The sequence below is a fragment of the Sinocyclocheilus anshuiensis genome, unplaced genomic scaffold (assembly GCF_001515605.1).
Source record: "Sinocyclocheilus anshuiensis isolate Anshui unplaced genomic scaffold, SAMN03320099.WGS_v1.1 scaffold2168, whole genome shotgun sequence".
Classification (NCBI taxonomy): domain Eukaryota; kingdom Metazoa; phylum Chordata; class Actinopteri; order Cypriniformes; family Cyprinidae; genus Sinocyclocheilus; species Sinocyclocheilus anshuiensis.
Genome location: NW_015546037.1, coordinates 526,727 through 547,434, shown reverse-complemented (window position 1 = coordinate 547,434; position 20,708 = coordinate 526,727). Strand labels below are relative to the sequence as shown.

The 20,708-nt window shown below is 36.8% G+C and overlaps 3 protein-coding genes across 3 annotated transcripts in view; 2 read left to right on the top strand and 1 right to left on the bottom strand.

The window, feature by feature from the left end:
* The window catches only part of LOC107698863 (lysophosphatidic acid receptor 6-like), a 10,401-nt gene extending 6,777 nt beyond the window's left edge, over positions 1-3,624 (top strand). Inside the window, exon 3 of the mRNA XM_016499996.1 lies at positions 2,078-3,624. Within this exon, the coding sequence (XP_016355482.1) occupies positions 2,078-3,075 (998 nt within the window). The 3' untranslated portion in view covers positions 3,076-3,624. The remainder of the gene's footprint in view (positions 1-2,077) is intronic.
* Positions 3,625-7,482: 3,858 nt separating this feature from the next.
* On the top strand, positions 7,483-9,204 carry LOC107698865 (lysophosphatidic acid receptor 5-like). The gene has a single exon (XM_016499997.1). It carries the CDS (start codon positions 7,622-7,624, stop codon positions 8,546-8,548), a length of 927 nt encoding a protein of 308 aa, XP_016355483.1. The 5' UTR covers positions 7,483-7,621; the 3' UTR covers positions 8,549-9,204.
* A 3,407-nt stretch (positions 9,205-12,611) lies between these two features.
* LOC107698866 (integral membrane protein 2C-like) lies at positions 12,612-19,644 on the bottom strand. Its single transcript, XM_016499998.1, has 6 exons — positions 19,428-19,644; positions 17,091-17,234; positions 15,135-15,323; positions 14,941-15,051; positions 14,708-14,858; positions 12,612-13,721 (listed from the first exon to the last, which is right to left on the bottom strand). The coding sequence occupies exons 1-6, from the start codon at positions 19,521-19,523 to the stop codon at positions 13,630-13,632; spliced, it is 783 nt and encodes a 260-aa protein (XP_016355484.1). The 5' UTR covers positions 19,524-19,644; the 3' UTR covers positions 12,612-13,629.
* Positions 19,645-20,708: the final 1,064 nt, after the last annotated feature.

Here is a 20,708-nt window from a genome sequence, read left to right as displayed (position 1 = left end):
GCGCTGGCGCACACACACACACACACACACATGCACACACGCACACACACACACCACATATTATAGCCATTCAAACTTGCCATCGCAGTCTGTTCATTAGCAAAATAAAATACAGTCAGCCAAACATATCAATATAAAGAGTCCGTAGTATAACCGGTCTACAGCTGCTGTTATGCCAAGCATGTGAAGAGGATGATTTTTTACGTCGATATGCGAATGCGCATGAAGCCTAGTCTACATTATAAATAATAGTTTAACATTGAAATACATCGCGGATATGGAAACATTGGATTTGTGCCGAATGAGAGAGGTAGGCCTACTTTCAGTTTCACTTTGTTTTGGCTTCTTTAGCTTTATATTTTTTTTCATTCTTCATCTGTCCTGCATACCGTTACATTTAAATGATTTGTTTTGGAGTGAGGGGAACTAGGCTATGATTATAGTGTTTATAATGTTTATACATTATAATATTTAACTTTATTTGGTATTATTTCTGGTATTACACTCTCCAAACGCTCCGCTTCTCACAAAAGAGTGGCGAGAGAGTGGGTTAAGCAGTAGCACCAATCAACGAGAGCGATTTTGAATTTAAGAAAGCTGATTGGTCAATAATATGTTGAGGATCTACAAATCATGCTCCAAATACATAAACCCGCAATCTCTCTCTGGCTCGTATACACGCACGCACTGTCACGATCTGCACTTGTTAATGCCGGATCTTTAAAAACAAATACCGGAACGCAAAAATCCTAAATCTGACATTTTCCGGAACAGGATCCGGTAGGATCCGGCTCAAATTAAGCATTGGATATGGCAATTTGGAATTACTATTATAATATTTTTCATTTGTTTTACCAGTTTTCATAATATAGACAGAGAGAGTGCATAAGTCTTTGGTATTAATTTATATATATATAAGAAATACCTATGCGTTCCAGCAACTAGCTTCCCATCTGAGAGGGTTTTCAGTGCCAGTGGGAACATAGTTTCATGCCACAGAGCTTCTCTTAAACCAGAGACAGTTGACAGACTTGTGTTCTTAGCTAAAAACTTGTAAAAAATACTTGTCCCAGTTTAATTATTTCCGCCAGTGTAAATTGTGAATTGCATGCTTCAAAAAAGTTGACAGAATGCACTTTCTGTACTTGTTTTGCGCTACTTCAGTTACATATACATGTGTTCATTTAATAAAAAGCAGTAAGTGATCACTTGGTCTAGATTTCTTTTAACTGCTTAAATTTGCACTAAACATTTTGTATTTACTTTGTAACAATGACTTCTATCTAAATAGTTTTTGTTGTTTTTTTTTAATGGGGGCAAAATAAATTGTTTTTTTGTATTATTTAAAAGCAAATGCAAACATATCGAGATATATATCGAATATTGTAAAAAAAAAATGTACAATATCGAGATATAATTTTTTTATATATATCGCCCAGCCCTAATGTTAATTCCGCTATCATTATTTACGGTGTTGCAATTATTTTGTTTCTCAGTTCCTAATAAGAATGAGGCAGGAGAGGTTTCCGTGAGAGTCTCTACTTATATATATATATATATATATATATATATATAGCACATATAAAATGAGCTTCACCGGAAGATTACGAGCTGGCTTATCTTTATCAGGAAGTTCTAAATAGCGCTCCGTACATATGGTCAATTGACGAAGGCGACAAGCCTTACACTTTAAGTTGCAGAGCTGATTTATCCACGTTTAAATATGCCTCTGATCATAGAGCGTTTTAGATGGATGCTGAGGCTTTTTAGGTCGGGGTAGAATCCGCGATCTCTGACCCAGTTCGTTTGATCACGTCCATGGCTGCAATACGCTGTGTTTTCTTGTGGCAGTGGGTGGAACCAAAACAATTACAGACATTCCGACACGGAACACACATTTAGAAGTAGAATAACTAGCTGTAGCTTTGTTTTTTGTAGAAACACAAAGCATGTTTCCTAAATATCTGCAAACATATTATGGAATTTTTATGCTTGAGAACAGTCCAAAAGTTCCATACAGCACTTTTAACTTAACTAATTCTGAAAAGTCACCTCTTTCTTTCTCTCTCCCGGACAGACAGCTGTGATTGGGTGTGTTGGGTCCAGATGTGTGTGTATGTGCCCATTCTGGTTTTCGGATTCCCTCTGATCCTGGCTGCTCTGTGGCAGTTGCTCTTCCGCATTCGACGCTGGAGCGAATCCACAGTTTACCTCAGCAACCTGATCATCAACGACAGCCTGCTAATGCTGTCCCTGCCCTTTAAAATACATGCCTACAAGAAGCACTGGAAACTAGGCCAGACTTTCTGCTCCCTGCTGGAGAGCCTGCTCTATGTCAACATCTACGGCAGCATCATGCTGAGCGTGTGCATCGCGGTCGACCGATACATCGCTCTACAGTTTCCATTCGCTGCACGCCGTTTGCGATCTCCACGCAAGGCAATGCTCGTGTGCCTAATCTTGTGGATGGTGGTCTTTGGATGCAGCTTCCCCATCTACAGACTTCACGATAATCCAGCAAACAAAACGTTGCATTGCTTTGAGCAATTCTCCAACTCAACTTGGACGAAAAGTTGGATTCTGGCATCTATGGAGACCGTGTTTTGCAGCAGCGCCTTGGTGATGGTGTTCTGTTCCATGCGTGTGGTGCAAATCCTGCACAAACTGAGGGAGCGCTACCCTGGAGATTCCAAACTGCGCAACAACAAGAGCATGAAGATCGTTCTCAGCAACCTGGTGGTCTTCCTTACATGCTTCATTCCTTACCATATAGCAGCGCCCATATACTTCTATGCCAAGACAGGCGAGTGGCATCAAAGCACCATCGATCATCTACGCTACTTTGTTCACATAAGCATATGCATTAGCAATGTGAACATCTTGGCAGATGGCGCATGTTACTATTTCATCCTTAAAGAGAACCTGGAGTCTGCACAGCGAGAGAGGAGAATGGCTATACGCGTCAGAGAGACACGCATACGTGGATCAAAGAGTTTAACGTTTGGAGAAATACATAATAGTAGGCCCAAAGCCACTGACAATACGGACATATGTGTGGATACTGGTTTTACGTAAAGATCTACACCAAAACTCATGGAGAGCAAATTTAAGGATGATTAATCCTACAGGAACACCGCAAAGGAAGACAGTAAGACATGCTCGTATAGTTGAGTATGCAGGTGGATGGGAAGTACAGTATATACACACAGGATGTGTGTTTACATGTGATGTAGATGAATTTTTGGGTACTAAACAAAATTGCAGTAACTCTTATGCACTGGAATTTTATCACTGCTTTTAATCTGAAACTACGGCAATTTCCTTCTGGAACATTCTTGAAACAAAATTGAGCGGTGAAATCACATAACATAAAGGTAATGGTTTAAAGTTTATATGAGCCATGATATAAACATTTTGCCATTTTGGAATAGTTTATATGTTTACTTAGGGGGGAAAAGGGTGTCCAGGTCAGATTTCCCCCCCAAAAAATCAAAACAAAAAAAGAAAGAATTAAATATATTTTTTAAGTATTGAATTGCACTATATAAGCCTTACTTTTTTTCTTTTCTTTTTTTTTTTGCATTGTGACATTATTGACAGTTAAGCAAATTTGACCACTTTTATTATTCTTTACCATCTTAATTATTCTTAAATGATGATTCTCATCACTGTCATGTCATTTTTATTCATCTGTATTACTGTAAAAATACAGTTTGCAAATTAAAATCAGTTCATTTTTAATGAGGGCAGTAAAACAAAGAATATATAAGTTATTACTGTATCATTAAAATTACTGGAAATAATAGAATATCTAATTCTAATTATTTTACGAAGTTATTTATATAGATTTTTTACTGCCTTTAATTTATTAAAATTGATTTTAATTTAATTTCTACAGTAATACAGATGAATAAAAATTGTATTACAGTGATAAGAATCATCATTTAAGAATTATTTTTAAAAAACAGATGCATTACAGCAGTGGGAATTGGGTGGTAAAACGAGTTTAATTGTCCTGAAAATAATGTCACAAAAAAAAAAAAAAAAATCCTAAAAGAGCCCTAATTTTAGATTACATTTTATTTGTGCAAAAAAAAAAAAAAATCTTTTTTTTTAACCTGATGTAATCAATGAGAATATTTTGAAACCCGTTTTTGGTGTTAGGAATGTCAATGTTTTCATGATTTGTTTGGCTCCAGCTCCCATATTCCTCTTTTCACCAGCAGAGGACGCACTTCAGCGTTCAGGTTTTTTTAATCGTGGTAAAGCCTGTCAGTCATCAGGAGGTTCATAGGTCACATTAAGCCAGTTCAGTGACAGTGTTCATGTTAAAACAAATGATTAACTTTAACGCTATCTTCCTGCCATAGAATAAAGTTTAAGTTGATGTCAAAGGTTCCTGTTCTGAAGCAGATGCATCCGTGTGTGAAATGTGCATAGAATTGTGCAATGAGAGAGTAAAGGTTAAATGCAATTGATAGGGAGTGTCTTGTTTTACAGCAGGGAAGTGTGACAAAACGCAACATTTCAGTTTTTTTTAACCGTTTCATTTTTGAACCAGATAAATGTTGCTCTGCTTATGGATATACTTCCATGTGTTTTATAATTAAAAAGATAATGCTGCTTTAATGTAGCGGAGTCATTTTATAAAAGTTTAGCTTGACCGTAACTATCTATTATAAATTAAGAGTATTTTAGCTTCAGCTGCAGTTGTTGAGGTTCCTCACGAAGAACTTGCAGATACTTCTGATGTTCTGTTGTCTCCATCTCCCTTTGTCTTCATGTTATTTATTGCAATAAATAAGACTTTGTATTAAAATATGTGTGCTCCATTCGAGGCATATTCATTTCAGCTTTCTCAAGATGATTGCCAGTGCTGCTACATGAAATCAACCTATAAAATATAAACCACGAGAGTACACGTTTTTAGCTGTGGGAACGTGTTCAAGCACAGTTAGACGTCAGTTAGACGAGAAATTGTTTTCTCCAGCAGTAGTTTTGTATGAATGCAGTATAACCACACTGACATAGGCTACTTTCTCTTAAAGGTTGAAAGTTTATTCTACTTAAATATCAAGTTAGGGGCATGTTGTCACATCTGTTAAAATTTTATAGGCTATATTAATCTACAATTTAATTACCCCCTATATTTATGGCTATATTTACAATATTTGTTGTCTAAAATTGTTTGACATTGGGCAGTAGAAAGTAAGATACAGAGACATGCTCATATAGATGAGTATGCAAGTGGATGTGAAGTATATACTCAGTATACGTGTCTGTCACATTAGTGACATAACTGATTTATATAAATGTGAAACTGAAATGATTGTAACAATCTTACTTTTGAGTGGTATTTATATTGTTAGTATAGTAGCAGTAGTAGTAGTGTTTTCTCACATAACACTTGAGGATAATGGTTGGAGTGAAATTTATGTTTACTTAACATACACCTTTCAAAAAGCAAATAAGTTGTCCAGGTCACATTTTACATACATAGGCCCTACATAAGCGAGACTGGGTATGGTTGTAACACTTTTTGTTTCAGCATCTGTAACTCGCTGAATTTTTGAGCTAGAGTTATACAAAACACCCACATTTGTTCACTACACCAATTCGAACCTCTGCAAGAATATCACAGCCCTTATAAGTTGATGGTAAATACATGGAGTGCCTTTGTTACAATCTACCTCACTGCCGGGGTATGTTGTAACAGTCAGACAAAAGAAGCAAAAACAGCAGCCATCTCATAAAGTTTGCTTCAAAAACAGGTTTATTGAAACAATCTAAAAGAACAAAACAATGTCGCACTTTCTACGAATGACCACAACTCAAATCCACTTTCTGTTCGATGCAGGTGTGTGTGTGTAAATTAGACAACTAGAACAAACCTCCTTAACGGTATTTATGCTTACTGAACACTCAACTCCAGTGTACAGAGGTAAATAATGTATGACTTTTCTCAGTAAGATTCACAATGGTGTCAAACCAATGTTTTTAACCCTAGAGTGCAGGCTTGGTGGATCCAGAAACTGCATAGGGCACATTTTACCCACATTTCCTTTGGCTTTGAAGTTTGAGCTGCCAAAAAAGCTCCATATATAGACAACATGAAAGTTCTCAGTTTTATGCAAGGGAACGCTAAAATGTGTTACAACTCACCCCACTCCTGTCATCCGATGTTTAGTTAGCTGTATTAGCATAATGGTTTGAAATTAGCAGTTTAAAAATACATCACATATTGCCTGGGAATCTACAATTTATTCTAATGTGAGTTATATGATTTAATCTGCAAAAATTTGAAGTACTAAGCAAAATACAGTTTTGGTAAAAAAAAAAAAATTTGGATTCTTACATCAAAATCATGTTTTTTCTTTATAAAATCTGCATCCGTGACAATTCATATAAGATCAGGGGGGAAGTGGGCAAATAATGAAATGATCATAGGATCATAGGGCTTATCCCTGATAGGAGGAAATGGTGTTGTTACAACTCTCCTCATGTTACAACCATACTGGGTCTCCCCCTGAATGTGTTTTTTTTTTTTTTTTAATTGAAGTCTACTATTGAGACCTTTATTTATTTATTTATTTATTATTTTCAAGTCAATGGGGTACTTTTACCTCTTTACTATAATGCAAAATAAAGTTTATTTCTCATTACTGTAACATTAAAATTAGCAGAAATAATTAGAAAAAAACGTTTTAAAGCGCATCAATGATTTAAATGCAATTTAAAACAAATGATTTTTCATTTAAAAACACAAAAACTATTTTCATAGTAATACAAATTATTAAAAACTCTAAAATGAAAAAATTAAACATGCATTGCAGTCATGAGAATCATTATTTAAGAATAATAATAAAAAACAAATGCATTCGTAAATTTGATGTAAATTTACAATTTATTAACCACTATAGTTTTATTTACCATCTTTGTTGTCCAAATTGTCACTTTACATCGCTTGTGCATGATTATTTTACTGTTGAAATGTTTCTTCGAGCACATAATACCTTTTTTTTTTTTTATTTTATTATGAATGCAAACATCACAAGATGACATTAAAGATATACAACTTTGTATAGAGTACACAACATTTGTCAACAATATGTACAATGTCATCTGAACATACAGAACAAAAGAAAAAAAGAAGAAAAAGATAAAGAAAAAATAAAAATTGGAAGGGAAAAAAAACAAAAAAAAAACATGAGGGTAAGATATTAATTTATATTTCAATTAGAGAGCACATAATATCTGTTTAATATAGCAGGTTCCCATGTGACGTCATAGTGTGACAACATGTCCCAAAAGGTCAAAATGAGGTCAGAGAACTGTACTTTTTTTTTCTGGACATAGAGAGTGGAATTTTTTGTAGTTAATAAAGTTTGCCATTAAATTTGACATTACAAACAAACCTATACCGTGAAAAATAGAACAGGCTCCACTCAAGAGGCGGAGAAACCCCCTCACCTTCTACATCCTTCCTCTTTCATCGTTTCATTACTGTCTGGTCTCCCTCAAAACCACTTTAAAATCCACTCAGAGGTCAATCAAAATCTAAGAGGCCAGCTTCGACCCAACCGTTGTGATTTCGCACGCCGTTCTCCTCAGAAACGTGAACATGTGTTCGAACGGGACTAACTCGTGCATAACCACTGCTCTCGAACCTTCGAACCGGTACCTGGCGTCGGCCGTGGTCTATGGCCTGGTCCTGGCCGTGGGTCTACCGCTCAACACGTTGTCCCTGTGGATCCTGCTGCGCACTCACGGGGTCCGGTCACCGTGCGCCGTGCTCATGGTGAACCTTGCCGTGTCCGACCTGTTCCTCGCGCTCTCCCTGCCGCTGCGCGTCTACTTTTACGCAACGCTCCGGTGGCCGTTTGGAGCGGCCACATGCACCGTTGCCTTAATGGTGTTTCGCGTGAACATCAGAACGAGCTGTATCTTCATCACTTTAATCAGCGTGGACCGGATGATCGCCGTCGCCTGCCCTCTGCGCTCCCGGTCTTTGAGAACCTCCGGGTGCGCGTTGAAGTGCTGCGTGGTCGTGTGGATCCTCATCACCATCCTTTGCATCCCAGAGATTATAAGACTCTACGGCGCCCTGAAGGGGTGTCCAAACATACCGTGCTTTGAGATTCAAGCGCTCTCCAAAAGCTCGCGAGTCTTCCCGCTCTCACAGGCGATATTTTTATTAGTACTCCTTCTGGTCAATATCGTCTCCACGGTCGTGGTCGTAAGCGTACTGAGGAAGCGTCCCAGCGCTGGAGCGGCCAAGGTGAACAACAAAATGAACGTGATACTGATTTTTGTAGTCAACATGTTAGTGTTTATTATATTTTTCCTGCCGTTTACTTTACAACTCTTGACGTACAATGAGAGCAATTGCGGCGAGACTATACTAGCGCTCGTCTGCCTGGCGAGTGTCAACTGCTGTCTGGATCCGCTCATCTACTACTTCTCCCTGGACTCGTTCTGGCAGGACAAGGGTAAAAGACAAACGGATGTAGGCAATTATTCCCTCAGCAGGTCGACGCAAAGGTCTTGACAAGCTGAGAACAGTTAGGATAAACAATAGCCTACGGAGCCCACAATAGGACATGGAGATGGATGTAAGATGGAAGAAAAATTATATTGCAATGTTTTTTCGTTCGCTCGCAAAACTTTTGCGCTCTTTCGCAAAAAAAGCATTGCGTTCCCCTGAGAAAATGTGCGTTTGCTCGCAAAAGTATTGAATTGGAGTGAATTGCGGGCAAATTGGGACACTTTTGAGATGACTGGGGAAAATGTTATTCACCCCTGTAGTTTTTCTCCGACGTTGTTTTGTTTACATCACGAAAGTTTTGCGAGCGAACACAATTTCTCGATGGAACGCAAACGTTTTTCCCCTCACCATCACCATGTCGCTCGATACAGCATGATAGAAAGTGTTAGGACACTTTGGACAAAGTAAATATTGGTATATATATTACTTTATGAGTATCAAATGTTAGTGGAACATGTTCTTGGTTAATGTGACAAACTACTACTGTGGTTTATCTTCCAGAACAGCTGTTTGAACTTGAGAACTTATTTCATTCATCCACTAAAATGTTCCCGAGCAGGATAAACAGCAAAGTTGTTATATAGCCTATTTTGTTTAAATGTCCCATTTGAATCTCAAAATTTGCACTGTGGCATATTGAACCTGTTAGGTAAGTCACATATTGATTATACATATTAATCTTTAATTGCATTTTTATGTACTTGAAATTTAGGCTTATCTGTGGTGAAGCCTCGTGTAAAGACTTTCAGAATATCGCCAAAAAAGAAGTGTTATATTTTGTTGATAATGTATAAAACATGTTTTCGTTTTATGTGCTTATTTATTTTTAGAATGATGGCTAGTGAACCACATTGAAGCTATGCTTTTTTCCACTTCCTGTGTTACCAAAGTGCAAAAACAACCTCTCTCTTTCAATGCGTTTTTTGTTGTTGTTGTGACATTTTGCCCTAAGAACACTTCAGAAGAACTTCTATGTGCATCTGTTGTCAAAGCATGTCACAACCACAGAAATGTACATTTACACAGTGTCTGGTTCCATCTAAATTAGTAATTAATTATGAATGTCTCTGAGGTCATCTGGGGATGCTGATGCTTAAATATGATATAGGAATGTTGGCTTCGGACAACATGAAGATATTTTAGATGAAAACTAACATATCCCTTTTTTGTCATCATCATTTCCATCACAGATGTTGACAGTTGAGGTGGTTTCTTCATATAAAACAGATAGTTATGGTTGCAGTGGTTTATACAGTGTTGTGATAAATGTGCCTGTCGTTAAATCTGCCATCATTATTGTCAGATGACAGATTATTTTGTATAGTTGATGTATATGATTTCAAAGCACTTTTTTGTTCTATCATCTAAAACGTTTAAAATTGACTTCTTTACCACAATAATGAACATAAAATAGTTTTTTTTATAACATGAAATCATGAATCCGTGTGTCTTTTCTCATGTGTACTAATTGTTGTCGGTTTGGCTATTTTTGATATATTATATTAAAAAGGAGTTTGTATTGATACACTTGGTTTATGTTTCAACATTTATGGTTAATTCAATTTTAAATCTGTCTGATCGGTTGCCTTGCAGGTGTCATATTTTCATATCGAGTCATGTTTCCTTCTTTTTCTCCCCGACTTCCTGTGTACTATGTGACAAATACTGTAACTAAATAAAGTAAATACAATATAATATGCTTTCAAATAATGAGCAGCAGTGAAGATTTTATACAATTTTTAGATAAACTAATGCAAAATAGTTTTTGTTGTCTAGCTGCCACAAATCTAATAATCTTATATAATCCTAATAAACCTGTTTGATGAAAAATGTTTGAAGTCTTAAGCATGACTTAGCTGTTAAGAATTTGTTCAATAAACTGTGTTTAGATTTTGTAAACGAACACTGCTGATGCATGAAACAGCAGGATTGGAACTATGCCGTTTGGAAGCAGTCTGGTGGCATATTTCATCAGCTATAAAATAACTTCAAAGTATCTTTACATGGATGGATAAGGTCAAAGTTCGGAAACAAATATCTTAAATGAATAGTGCATCCAAAAATGAAAATTTGCTAAAAATGTACTCTACATCTAAGATGTAGGGGAGTTTGTTTGTTCATCAGAACAGATTTGGAGAAATGTAGCATTATGTACATCACTTGCTCACCAATGGATCCTCTGCGGTGAATGGGTGCCGTCAGAATGAGATTCCAAACAGCTGATAAAAACATCACAATAATCCACACCACGCCAGTCTATTTTCTCCTAAACTCATCTACATCTAAGGGTATTCTTTATTGGGTTAACTATTTCTTTAAGTATTAGTTATTATATTGCTCTCTGCATTTTTGTCAGTAATATGTAGAGTTTACTCACATTAAAAACTATTTTAAAGAAATAGAAAAAAAACAAAAACGTAAGAATTTTGGGTTACAATTTATTAGGGATGTAACGATTCACTCAACTCACGATTCGATTCTATTCACGATTCGATTCTATTCACAGTTTGTTTTAACAAAATGAGATTTAAGACAAATTATCAATTAAATGTGTCCTTTTATTATTGCTTGGACAAAATACTGTAGGTTTCAGTCGCTTTGGATAAAAGCGTCTGCTAAATTACAAAATTTAAATATAATGTAAATGTAAATAACAAACCTAAATTGAAATTTTAAAACAAGCCCCAAATCAAATAAATAAGTAACACAAATAAATAAATCTCTTCATATAAACAAACTAAGGCTTTGTCTGTGCTCTTTCCATTTAAAATTAGAGGCAACCACTGCATTTTAATCACAATCCAAACAAAGATGCTGCATAAATGCAACATGAGCTGTTTTTAATCTAAATTAGATTGTATAATATCAAAATTTGAAGCAAAAACATAATTGAATCGTCACATATTTAAATCGATTTTCAACCGGCTCGCAGTTAATCGTTACATCCCTACAATTTATTTTAAGGTGCCCTTGTTACAGTGTAATTTTATATTTAAGTACTGAGTAATATTAATTAACTACATGTACTTACTATATGGTTAGGGTTAGGTTTAGAGTTTGGTTTAGGGTTACTTGCATGTAATTATGCATAATTTATTGTTATTATAATACATGTCACGTGTAACAAGGACACTTTCAAATAAAGTGTTACCGAATTTTGTTATTCTATATATACCTTCACATGGTTCCAAACCTGCACAAAGCTCTTTTTCATACCATAACAGTTTATAGTGAGCAATGTCTGTTAAGCTTTCAAAAAAAATTGTCCAATTTGTGAATTAATAGTTATTTTTTTAACGACCTACACTGACTCAATTTTCCACTCACAGTGTTTCTCAGGTTAACAGATTATGAGCGGCAAAGTTAACAGTGAATAATTTTTCAGTTTGCTTCTTCTCACATACTGTAAAGCTATCACATGACTTCAAAAGACTATTTTTTATAGTGCTTTTTTGTCATTTCTGGATCTCATTTTGCATCATTGCATGGAAAAAGAAAATCTTGTTTCACATTAGAAAGTTGTGTGTTTGGAATGTTCGTTTTTGATTGAACTACTCCATTTGATTGAATTATTTATATCATTTGCTCTCAGACACCCATCTAGAAATTACAATGACTCAGATTTATGCATGATCTAACAATCTAACCTGAAACCTCAGACTGAGCTGAGAGGATGGGCATATCAAACACAAGGGCACAAGATGGTGCAAGATAATTTCAAAGTCATGCATGAGAATAACAGTTTTTAGTGACATGTATTTCACACGTATTTCATTTCCCCTTTCTTACAGTTTCAAAGAGTACAAGAGGTCTGATACTATACAGACTTCTTCTGGGCTTTGCAGAAGTTTCCCTGCTGATTTAACGTCAAAATCAGCAATGATGTGTGTTCTGTTTGCTGTTTACCACCGGGATATTTTTCTAGAACCTGCTGAGAGTGTAAAACAAGCAGTTATGCAACATAAACTGCAATTTTTGTATTGTGCAATTGCATTTGTTAAAGAAAAAACCTGGGTTTGGCCATGCTCTCAGTGTTTCGTAACAGAAATGACTAAAAAATATGTGGCATAGCTAGGTCTTATTGGTTTATTTACATGTTTGCTTCACCCAACTAAACAAGGTTTTTAACTTCAACACACACATAAACACGAAGAGCTTTTGAGATTGTATACATTAGTCCAGGGCATGAATCTGGCCTAAGGCTTCACTCATATGATAAGAAAATACTCAAACAATGCATGTGTTGTCTTGAAAAGCATGCAGAGAGAGAAAGAAGAAAAGAGGAAGTGGCACAGGAAGCATGTTGTAGAAGCACTAAAGTGGATATCGAGATATGTAGTAAACGAACACATGTGATAAATGTAATGATGGAAGCGATTTTTCATCAGACGCACTAGGATCAGTTAGGATATTCATGAGTAGCGATGCACCGAAAGAAAAGTGAATATTGTGCCTAAGAACACACAAATCAGGGCAAAGGACTCTTTATCTTTGCAAATGTGTTGAGCACAAGCAAACTCTTTATAATAATGTGCTTTTAACCAATAGTGGACACAAGAAAAAAATACTAAGAAAATTATTTTTGCAGTTCAGAGATTGGATGTTAAGAGTAATGCTTTCTCATAATATTTTTCACATCATTTTATGGTCTTTTTGGCCAGTTTCGGTGCATCTCTATCCAAGAATAGATCTAAAAACACACAAATACATAAGAGAGCAAAGAGCAGTTTGATGGAGCACAAACAGCCAGTTAGACGCAGGTACGAGCATGCAGGCATTGTGCAGCTTAATGCCTGTGTAATCTTCTCATTTAAAGACTTCCGATGCTACCATTACATTTTTAAATGCATCAATTTGAAAATCCTCATTATTGCAAATATGCAGAAACCAACTGTTCAGACATTGTCAAGGGAACATTTGTAATGAATTACTAGGTACAGAGAGAGAGAAGTACAAAAAGAGAGAAATGGGGTGTAAAGACATGAAGAATTAGAGGCAAAGAGTGTGATTTTCAAAGGGGTGTGGCTACCGAGACCTGAGGGTGTGATCTCATCAGAAATAGGCGGGGCAAAGAGACAAACAGCCTATGGAGTCTCACAAATCACTGTCTCCACCACGAAAGTGTTCTCAAAGTGACGGATTCGGTGACAGTTCTGCGCATCACGCTTGGTGATACCTAACAGGAAAAATATAAAATAATGTGAACAAAAAATTTTTTATAAATGACCAGGGTTATTATAATTAACGACAATATTATCTCTAGTTATGGTACTAAAATGACACTATAAATCACTTGCATATTAGAAAATAATTCATATTTTTATATACACTACTACAGTACACACAGAAACAACAGAAATTGAATAGAAACAAGAAATTGCTAGTAAATTTCACAACTAATTACAAAGAACCATTAAGTAGCAGACCGAATTCAAATTTTGAAGAAGAAAGAAGACTTCTTGCAAAATGTGCTCTAATAATATTAGTTTTATTTACAAATTAGAAAAATAATTTTTCAGTGTATTCAGTTTCTGTTTCAGTGTAGCGCATGGATTACTATATAGTGTACAAGAACTGTAAAACACACAAAATATGGGATACTGAATTGTATAAAACAATATAAAATAGGAATTAGCAATTGAATATTCATGGATCATAATTTCATAGCCTGCCTCCATGAAATTGTCTCAGTTTCCCAAAAGTTCATGGTTGTCATGGATATTATCATATTATATTCCCACAAAAAGATCTTCGTGAACCAGGGAGAAGTAGATGGCTTAATACAGGAAGCCATACCGTGGGTGTTACTTAATTGTTCCACTAATTAGCTGCAATGAGCTATCAAGCGGGACGTCAATCAGATTTGTATAGCAGCTGTGAAGCCACACAGGAGCACAGTTTCCTCCCACCAAGAAGATGAAGAATTAATTATGGCATAATATTGTATTGCCAAATTGGGCTTGTTGCTTGTTGCTGAGATGAAAAACGTATACCTTAGTATTTAAAAATTAAGATATTTTTTATTTCATTTTTCATTTTTCGGTGAACTATCCTATTAAATATGAAGCAATTTTTATCTATTGGAAACAGCCTTTGGCTGATCCATATTAGTTGACCACTACTATTCACATTAAAGAAAAAGACAAAAATACGTAAACTTACGACGGCGTGAGGTGCGGCGGCGGAGCCTGTACGTGTCTTTACCGTTACACAGACGGTAAATAAAGCGGCCAAGCTGATGCATATTATTAACACGGCCAGACACGACCATCTCTTCCTGGACAATGTACGTCTGGGGGAGGTAAGTCCCTTTCTACACAAAGATAGAAAGGCAACATCATCAAATAAATAAAGTTCACATTTCAACTGCCTTTATATACAAACAATACAGGTACCTTGACGTTAATGAGCAGTTCCCAGAGGTTACGTGGTGGCATGACCACAGTGGTGTTGAGTTCGATGACATAACACTTATCTAAGGCAATGTCATGGTAAGCCGTCAGACCCTAAAAACCCAAACGCAACACATGAAAACATACTCTGTTGATGTGTTAGTATTAGTACATATAACGAGAGCTAAGTGTGTTACCCTGTTGAAATCATGAATGATATCAGCAGGGTCTGTGTTGCTGAAGTCGGGCACAGGTATGCTGATTTGCTCGTAGTTTTCCTTCAGGTAGATCCCAACGCTCTCCTCCAGCTCGTGAGACCCTCGCAGGGGAGCAGCCACCGAATCCTCGTACACGACACGGCAGTGGAACCGACTCTGATCCGGAGCCTGAATAACCATCACATACAATACATGATTTAAAATGATATGATAATACTGTTTTGATCTTACCATCACCTAAACCAAAAGCCCTGACGAAAGAACATAAGATAACTTTCAAATAGGGCTAAAAATAGCGGGAAAAAACATCGATTTTCATCCTATCCTATCACGAACTCAGTCTTTCACTATGCACTGCTTTAGCGGGTGTCTCTTAATCTACAGTCTCACCGTAAAAAAGTTATATTTTTCCTGTGTTTGCAGTCTGAATAAAATGTGATAAGATAAAGACTGGTATACCCCGAAATAATAGTTAGAATACATTGTTATTTTCTGTTGAGTTGTCCTCGTGAGCAGTGTTGGGGAAAGTTACTTTTAAAAGTAATGCATTACAGTATTGCGTTCCTCCATTAAAAAGTAACTAATTTTGTTACTTAGTTACTTTTTATGGGAAGAAATGCATTACATTACTTTTGCATTACTTTTTCTCATCTGGGTTGGGCTTGGTTGTTTGTTTTCAATATAAAAAAAAGCTCTATTTTTTTGCCCTTTCATGCCAAAAGGGAAATGAATAAGCCGGCTGAAGGAAATGTAAATTCAAAATTCACGTCTGTACAGTAGAGGATGTGGCTCAAACAAACCTTTCAGCTGTGCTGTCATTCTAGATTGCAGAAGAATAGGATGCAGGAGAACAAAGTTCAACACTACACACACAAATGTCATGTTTATCTAAAGTCATTTTTGCTTATTATTATGGTTGAATTGGATAATTGAAGGTCAGCAGCAAAGACACTGGTGGGCTGAATCTGAATCATACTGAATCTGTTTTTGTGCGAGTTGAGTAAATGCATGTTCACACTTATTCTGGAACTACAGTAACCATCGTGTTTACACAGTGCACTTACTCCCAATTTTTCTCAACACGGGGACAGGAGAGTTGTCAGTCAATAAATGGGAAAACAAAGTAATAGTACAAAGTAGTAGTTTATGAGTGAGTCATTGAATCATTCACTCAACTCAAAAACAAATCACATAGCAGATGAATCACAGCAGCGAGCCATTAACAAAACATTGAAGCTCTTGCTGAGACAAAAATAGAAAACCAGTACTAACAGAGGCTTCAGCTTAACTAATCATAATTGTGAGTGTTAAGCCTTCTACACACGGCGCGATTTTAGCAATCCTATAAGATCAATGCAGATCACAATGTGTGACATGAATCTAATAAACGTGGGTACGACATGCATGTAGACTGCACGATGATGACACATATCGACTTGTATGCTACGACGCACGTTTCTATACAAGAAAATGTCATCAGCATGCGCTAGTGGTAAACAAAAAGAGCATGATGAATCACACTTTAGCAGTTGTAGTTTTTATGTGTGCTTAAAAAAGTGGAAGTGGCGAAAGAGGAAGGCATAAGAGCTTGAGGTAAGCAGTTTTATGTTTTAGCACCATGTCGCGTTGATTTCATGTCACGTTTTTTTGGGGGGGCTGGTCAGTAAACGTGGGTCGTAGCAGCAAACACACTGTGCGATGATCATGCTGTATTTCTGACACTGGCAGAAAACGATCGTAGGCTATCTTTGTTCGTAAGACCGTGACAACAGCCGTCTTTGAACCTTTCTCACTGTACGACACAGGACCACTGATTTGGAGCCACGATCACAGAAATCGCCACGATTGTTTCACGATGCCAATTTTTCGTCTGGGACAGCCAGAAATCGTGCAGTGTGTTTCGGGTTTTATGCCACTCATATAATTGTGTGCTACCTGAGGAATGATGTAGTAGCGGTAGATATAAATTGAAGCATATATCAAACTGCAGGTGAAGACTATCAGTGCAGTTGTCAGACAGCAGAGTCCACTCAGAGAGGAGCGTTTCCGTCCGATAGGCAAGACCAGCTCCTCGTCCACCTACAAATACACACACACACACACACACACACACATTTTTATATCATATTAGGGACATTTACGAATTTTTATTTCCCTTAGCATACTACTACACCCTAATTTGAATTAAGACATTTAGCCCCTTTATGAAGTTGTTTTCATCATGAGCTCCTCCCACAGGCCTCCACAAAGTAGGTCATTTTAGGTTGTACTATCTCTGCAGGGACATTTGCTCCTTACCAAGATGGCAAAACCCAACACGCACACAAAGCAGTAATGAATTCATCATGTCCTCAATATGCCGTGCCACTTTCAGTATGATCACCCACACACTGGGAGACGTGCTACAATCGGCACTACACTCACTTGTATGCCATGCAGCCAAGAATGGATTATTCAGCGCTCTCGTACTACAGCGGGAAATTATTAGATGCGAGATGCCGATAGGCAATGACTAATAACGCCCCCAGTCTTGCAACCCATCTGCCAACTGCACAGCACATGGCCTGATCTGGCCTCATTCTTAACTCACACATGCACGTTTGGTTTGATATAATGATGGTGACTTCCCTTTGACTTATCAGCTTATCGTTTTTGCATTAAGATAATTAGATTTGAAATATTAAAAAAATGCTAACCTAACACCTACCCCATTTTTACAAAACAAAACAAAAACATTATTTGTTTAAAGTCAAGTCTGTATCTTTTTCTCTCTCTCCTCATTTTGTATTTTTCAGTTCTGGATCCTCAGCTCCCATGGCCTTATGGGAAAGCAAAGTGTCCAACGACTGCACAATTTAGCATCTCTGTGGATGCAGGAAGTCAGCCAGATATTGCCCCCATTGCCATATTGTTCCCTTTAAGTTATGAAAACATTATTACTGAATACAAAGGTTATAGAAAACATTCAGTGAATGTTCCATTTGATCAGTTTTATGGTAATGTTACATTTTAATGTTCAGTACCCTGTTGAAAAAACCAGCATATGCTGGTTAGGTATGTTTTGACGCTGGGATGCTGGTTTATGCTGGTCCTTTGCCAGCACATGACCAGCATAAACCAGCAAAAAGACCAGCATAAACCAGCAAAGGACCAGCTTAAACCAGCATCCCAGCATCAAAACATTTTTTCAACAGTAACATGTAGTAAGCAGTAATGTCAGTATAATGTTCCATGAACGATGTATAAATAACATTTCTGTGCTAATGTTTTGAGAATGCTATTAAAGACCAGATAACTTTGAACAAGCATTCTATTAATGATTTGTTTATAACTTTTCTGTCTCTGATTTGTTTATAACTTCAAGGAAACTTCACCAGAACGTTATGACAACCTCCCCTGCCTATGTTTCTTGAATACTGCATACTCATACCCAACTGACATGATTTTTGCATTTTTTATAGCAGGGAAGTATGCATTCTCTGACAAAAGGAATAATTAGAGATGCTAGTGGGCCATGAATTACTCACTTCACCTTGTTTTTTTTTTCATCGTTAGGAGGTAATTTGGTCCCCAAAGACAGCAAAACCCACACATACACGCTGATATTAAACAGCTAAATCTCACGGAAGTCATTTCTCCTCACCATAGCCATCTGCCATTTTGTCTCTATTGGATTTGTGTCTATGTGTGTGTGTGTGTGTGTGTGTTGCTTAGACACATAAACCTGTGCTGCACTGTCAAATTTCATCCCTTGTCATTATAAGCTCTTAAGAATAAAGGCCTTAAGCTCTGACAATAACAACCCAAGCATTCATTATAATTAATATATTTTAAAATGAAGGGCAAGATGTTTTAAGCTATTTTATATTAGTTTAACCAAAGATGTTCTTTAATTAAATGATTAAAGAAGAGCAATTTTATTAAAATATCACAATAATGCACACATTTTGAGCACATAGGGAGATACAGAGCACATTCTATGGCTGAGATGAACATGATGCATGTTATATGATGTGATTGGTGCAGGTGCTGCAGCATCCATGTCCTCTTGTTATGAAACCAAAGGGCAACAATATTTCTGTATTTCAGAGAAAAAACACTACAAATACATAAAAACGCGCTGATGGAGCATTATCAATAGATCATAATCGCCCCACCAAATGACGTGATTAATAGTTTACCATGGATGTTCTTTCCTTTCCGGATTTTGGTTCGTTTCAACCGCAGTTTTCCGTGACATTTCACATGATGCACACAAGAAGCGAAACTTACGTGTGGATGCGGTATGAATATTTGAGTTTTATCTCCATCCCCCTCCTCTTTCTCGGCTTTTTGTCCCGTGATGGGCTGAAAGCTGACCTTCACCATGATGAAAGGGAAAAAACGCTGTTTTTCGCGAGAACGCAGATCCTTTATACGTTACCCCTTGGCTTTCTGACACTATATTTTCCGTTTGTTATAATGGACCGGACGAATCTATTATTTATTTGTATATATAAATCGCTCTTAAAGTCACAGTGCTAGCAACACTGGTGATGATGCGCGCGACGCAGAATGAGCAAGCAAGCGCACGTTTTATACATCTTATGCGTGTGTACGAATTTTGCTGTTTAAGATATATAATTTTATTTATCTATCTGATGGTAATACTACGGTACTTTCATATATGCCATATTAAAAATGACATAAATTAAAGACGATGTGCGCGACTCCAACTAGGCTGCCTCTATATCTATCTATCTATCTATCTATCTATCTATCTATCTATATATGTATTCCATCCATCCATCCATCAATCAATCATTATGGTAATTATTTTCTGTCTGTCTATCTATCTATCTATCTGTCTGTCTGTCTGTCTGTCTGTCTGTCTGTCTGTCTGCCTATCTAGCTGTCTGTCTGTCTGTCTGTCTATCTATCTATCTTATCTATCTGTCTGTCTGTCTGTCTATCTATGTCTGTCTGTCTGTCTATCTATGTCTATCGTCTGTCTGTCTGTCTGTCTATCTATCTGTCTATCTACGTCTATCTGTCTGTCTATCTATCTGTCTGTCTATGTCTGTCTGTCTATCTATCTATCTGTCTGTCTGTCTATCTGTCTGTCTGTCTGTCTATCTATCTGTCTATCTACGTCTATCTGTCTGTCTATCTATCTGTCTGTCTATCTGTCTATTCATATCTATTGTTCTGTCTGTCTGTCTATCTGTCTGTCTGTCTGTCTATCTATCTATCTATCTATCTGTCTGTCGATGTCTGTCTGTCTGTCTATCTATCTATCTGTCTGTCTATGTCTATCTATCTATGTCTGTCTGTCTATCTATGTCTGTCTATCTGTCTGTCTATCTATCTGTCTGTCTGTCTATGTCTATCTATCTGTCTATCTATCTATCTGTCTGTCTATCTATCTTATCTCTGTGTCTGTCTGTCTGTGTCTATCTATCTGTCTGTCATGTCTATCTATCTGTCTATCTATCTATCTGTTGTCTGTCTGTCTGTGTCTATCTATCTGTCTGTCTGTGTCTATCTATCTATCTGTCTGTCTGTCTTATCTAT

What these genes read in the sequence shown, in the direction of transcription:
- LOC107698866 (XM_016499998.1), bottom strand. Translation starts at nt 19,523, where the DNA reads ATGGTGAAGGTCAGCTTTCAGCCCATCACGGGACAAAAAGCCGAGAAA. An exon ending in TATTCATACCGCATCCACAC is followed by an intron (nt 17,235 to 19,427) that starts GTAAGTTTCGCT and finishes GTGTATTTGTAG; the next exon opens with GTGGACGAGGAGCTGGTCTT. An exon ending in GCTACTACATCATTCCTCAG is followed by an intron (nt 15,324 to 17,090) that starts GTAGCACACAAT and finishes ATGGTTATTCAG; the next exon opens with GCTCCGGATCAGAGTCGGTT.
- LOC107698865 (XM_016499997.1), top strand. Translation starts at nt 7,622, where the DNA reads ATGTGTTCGAACGGGACTAACTCGTGCATAACCACTGCTCTCGAACCT.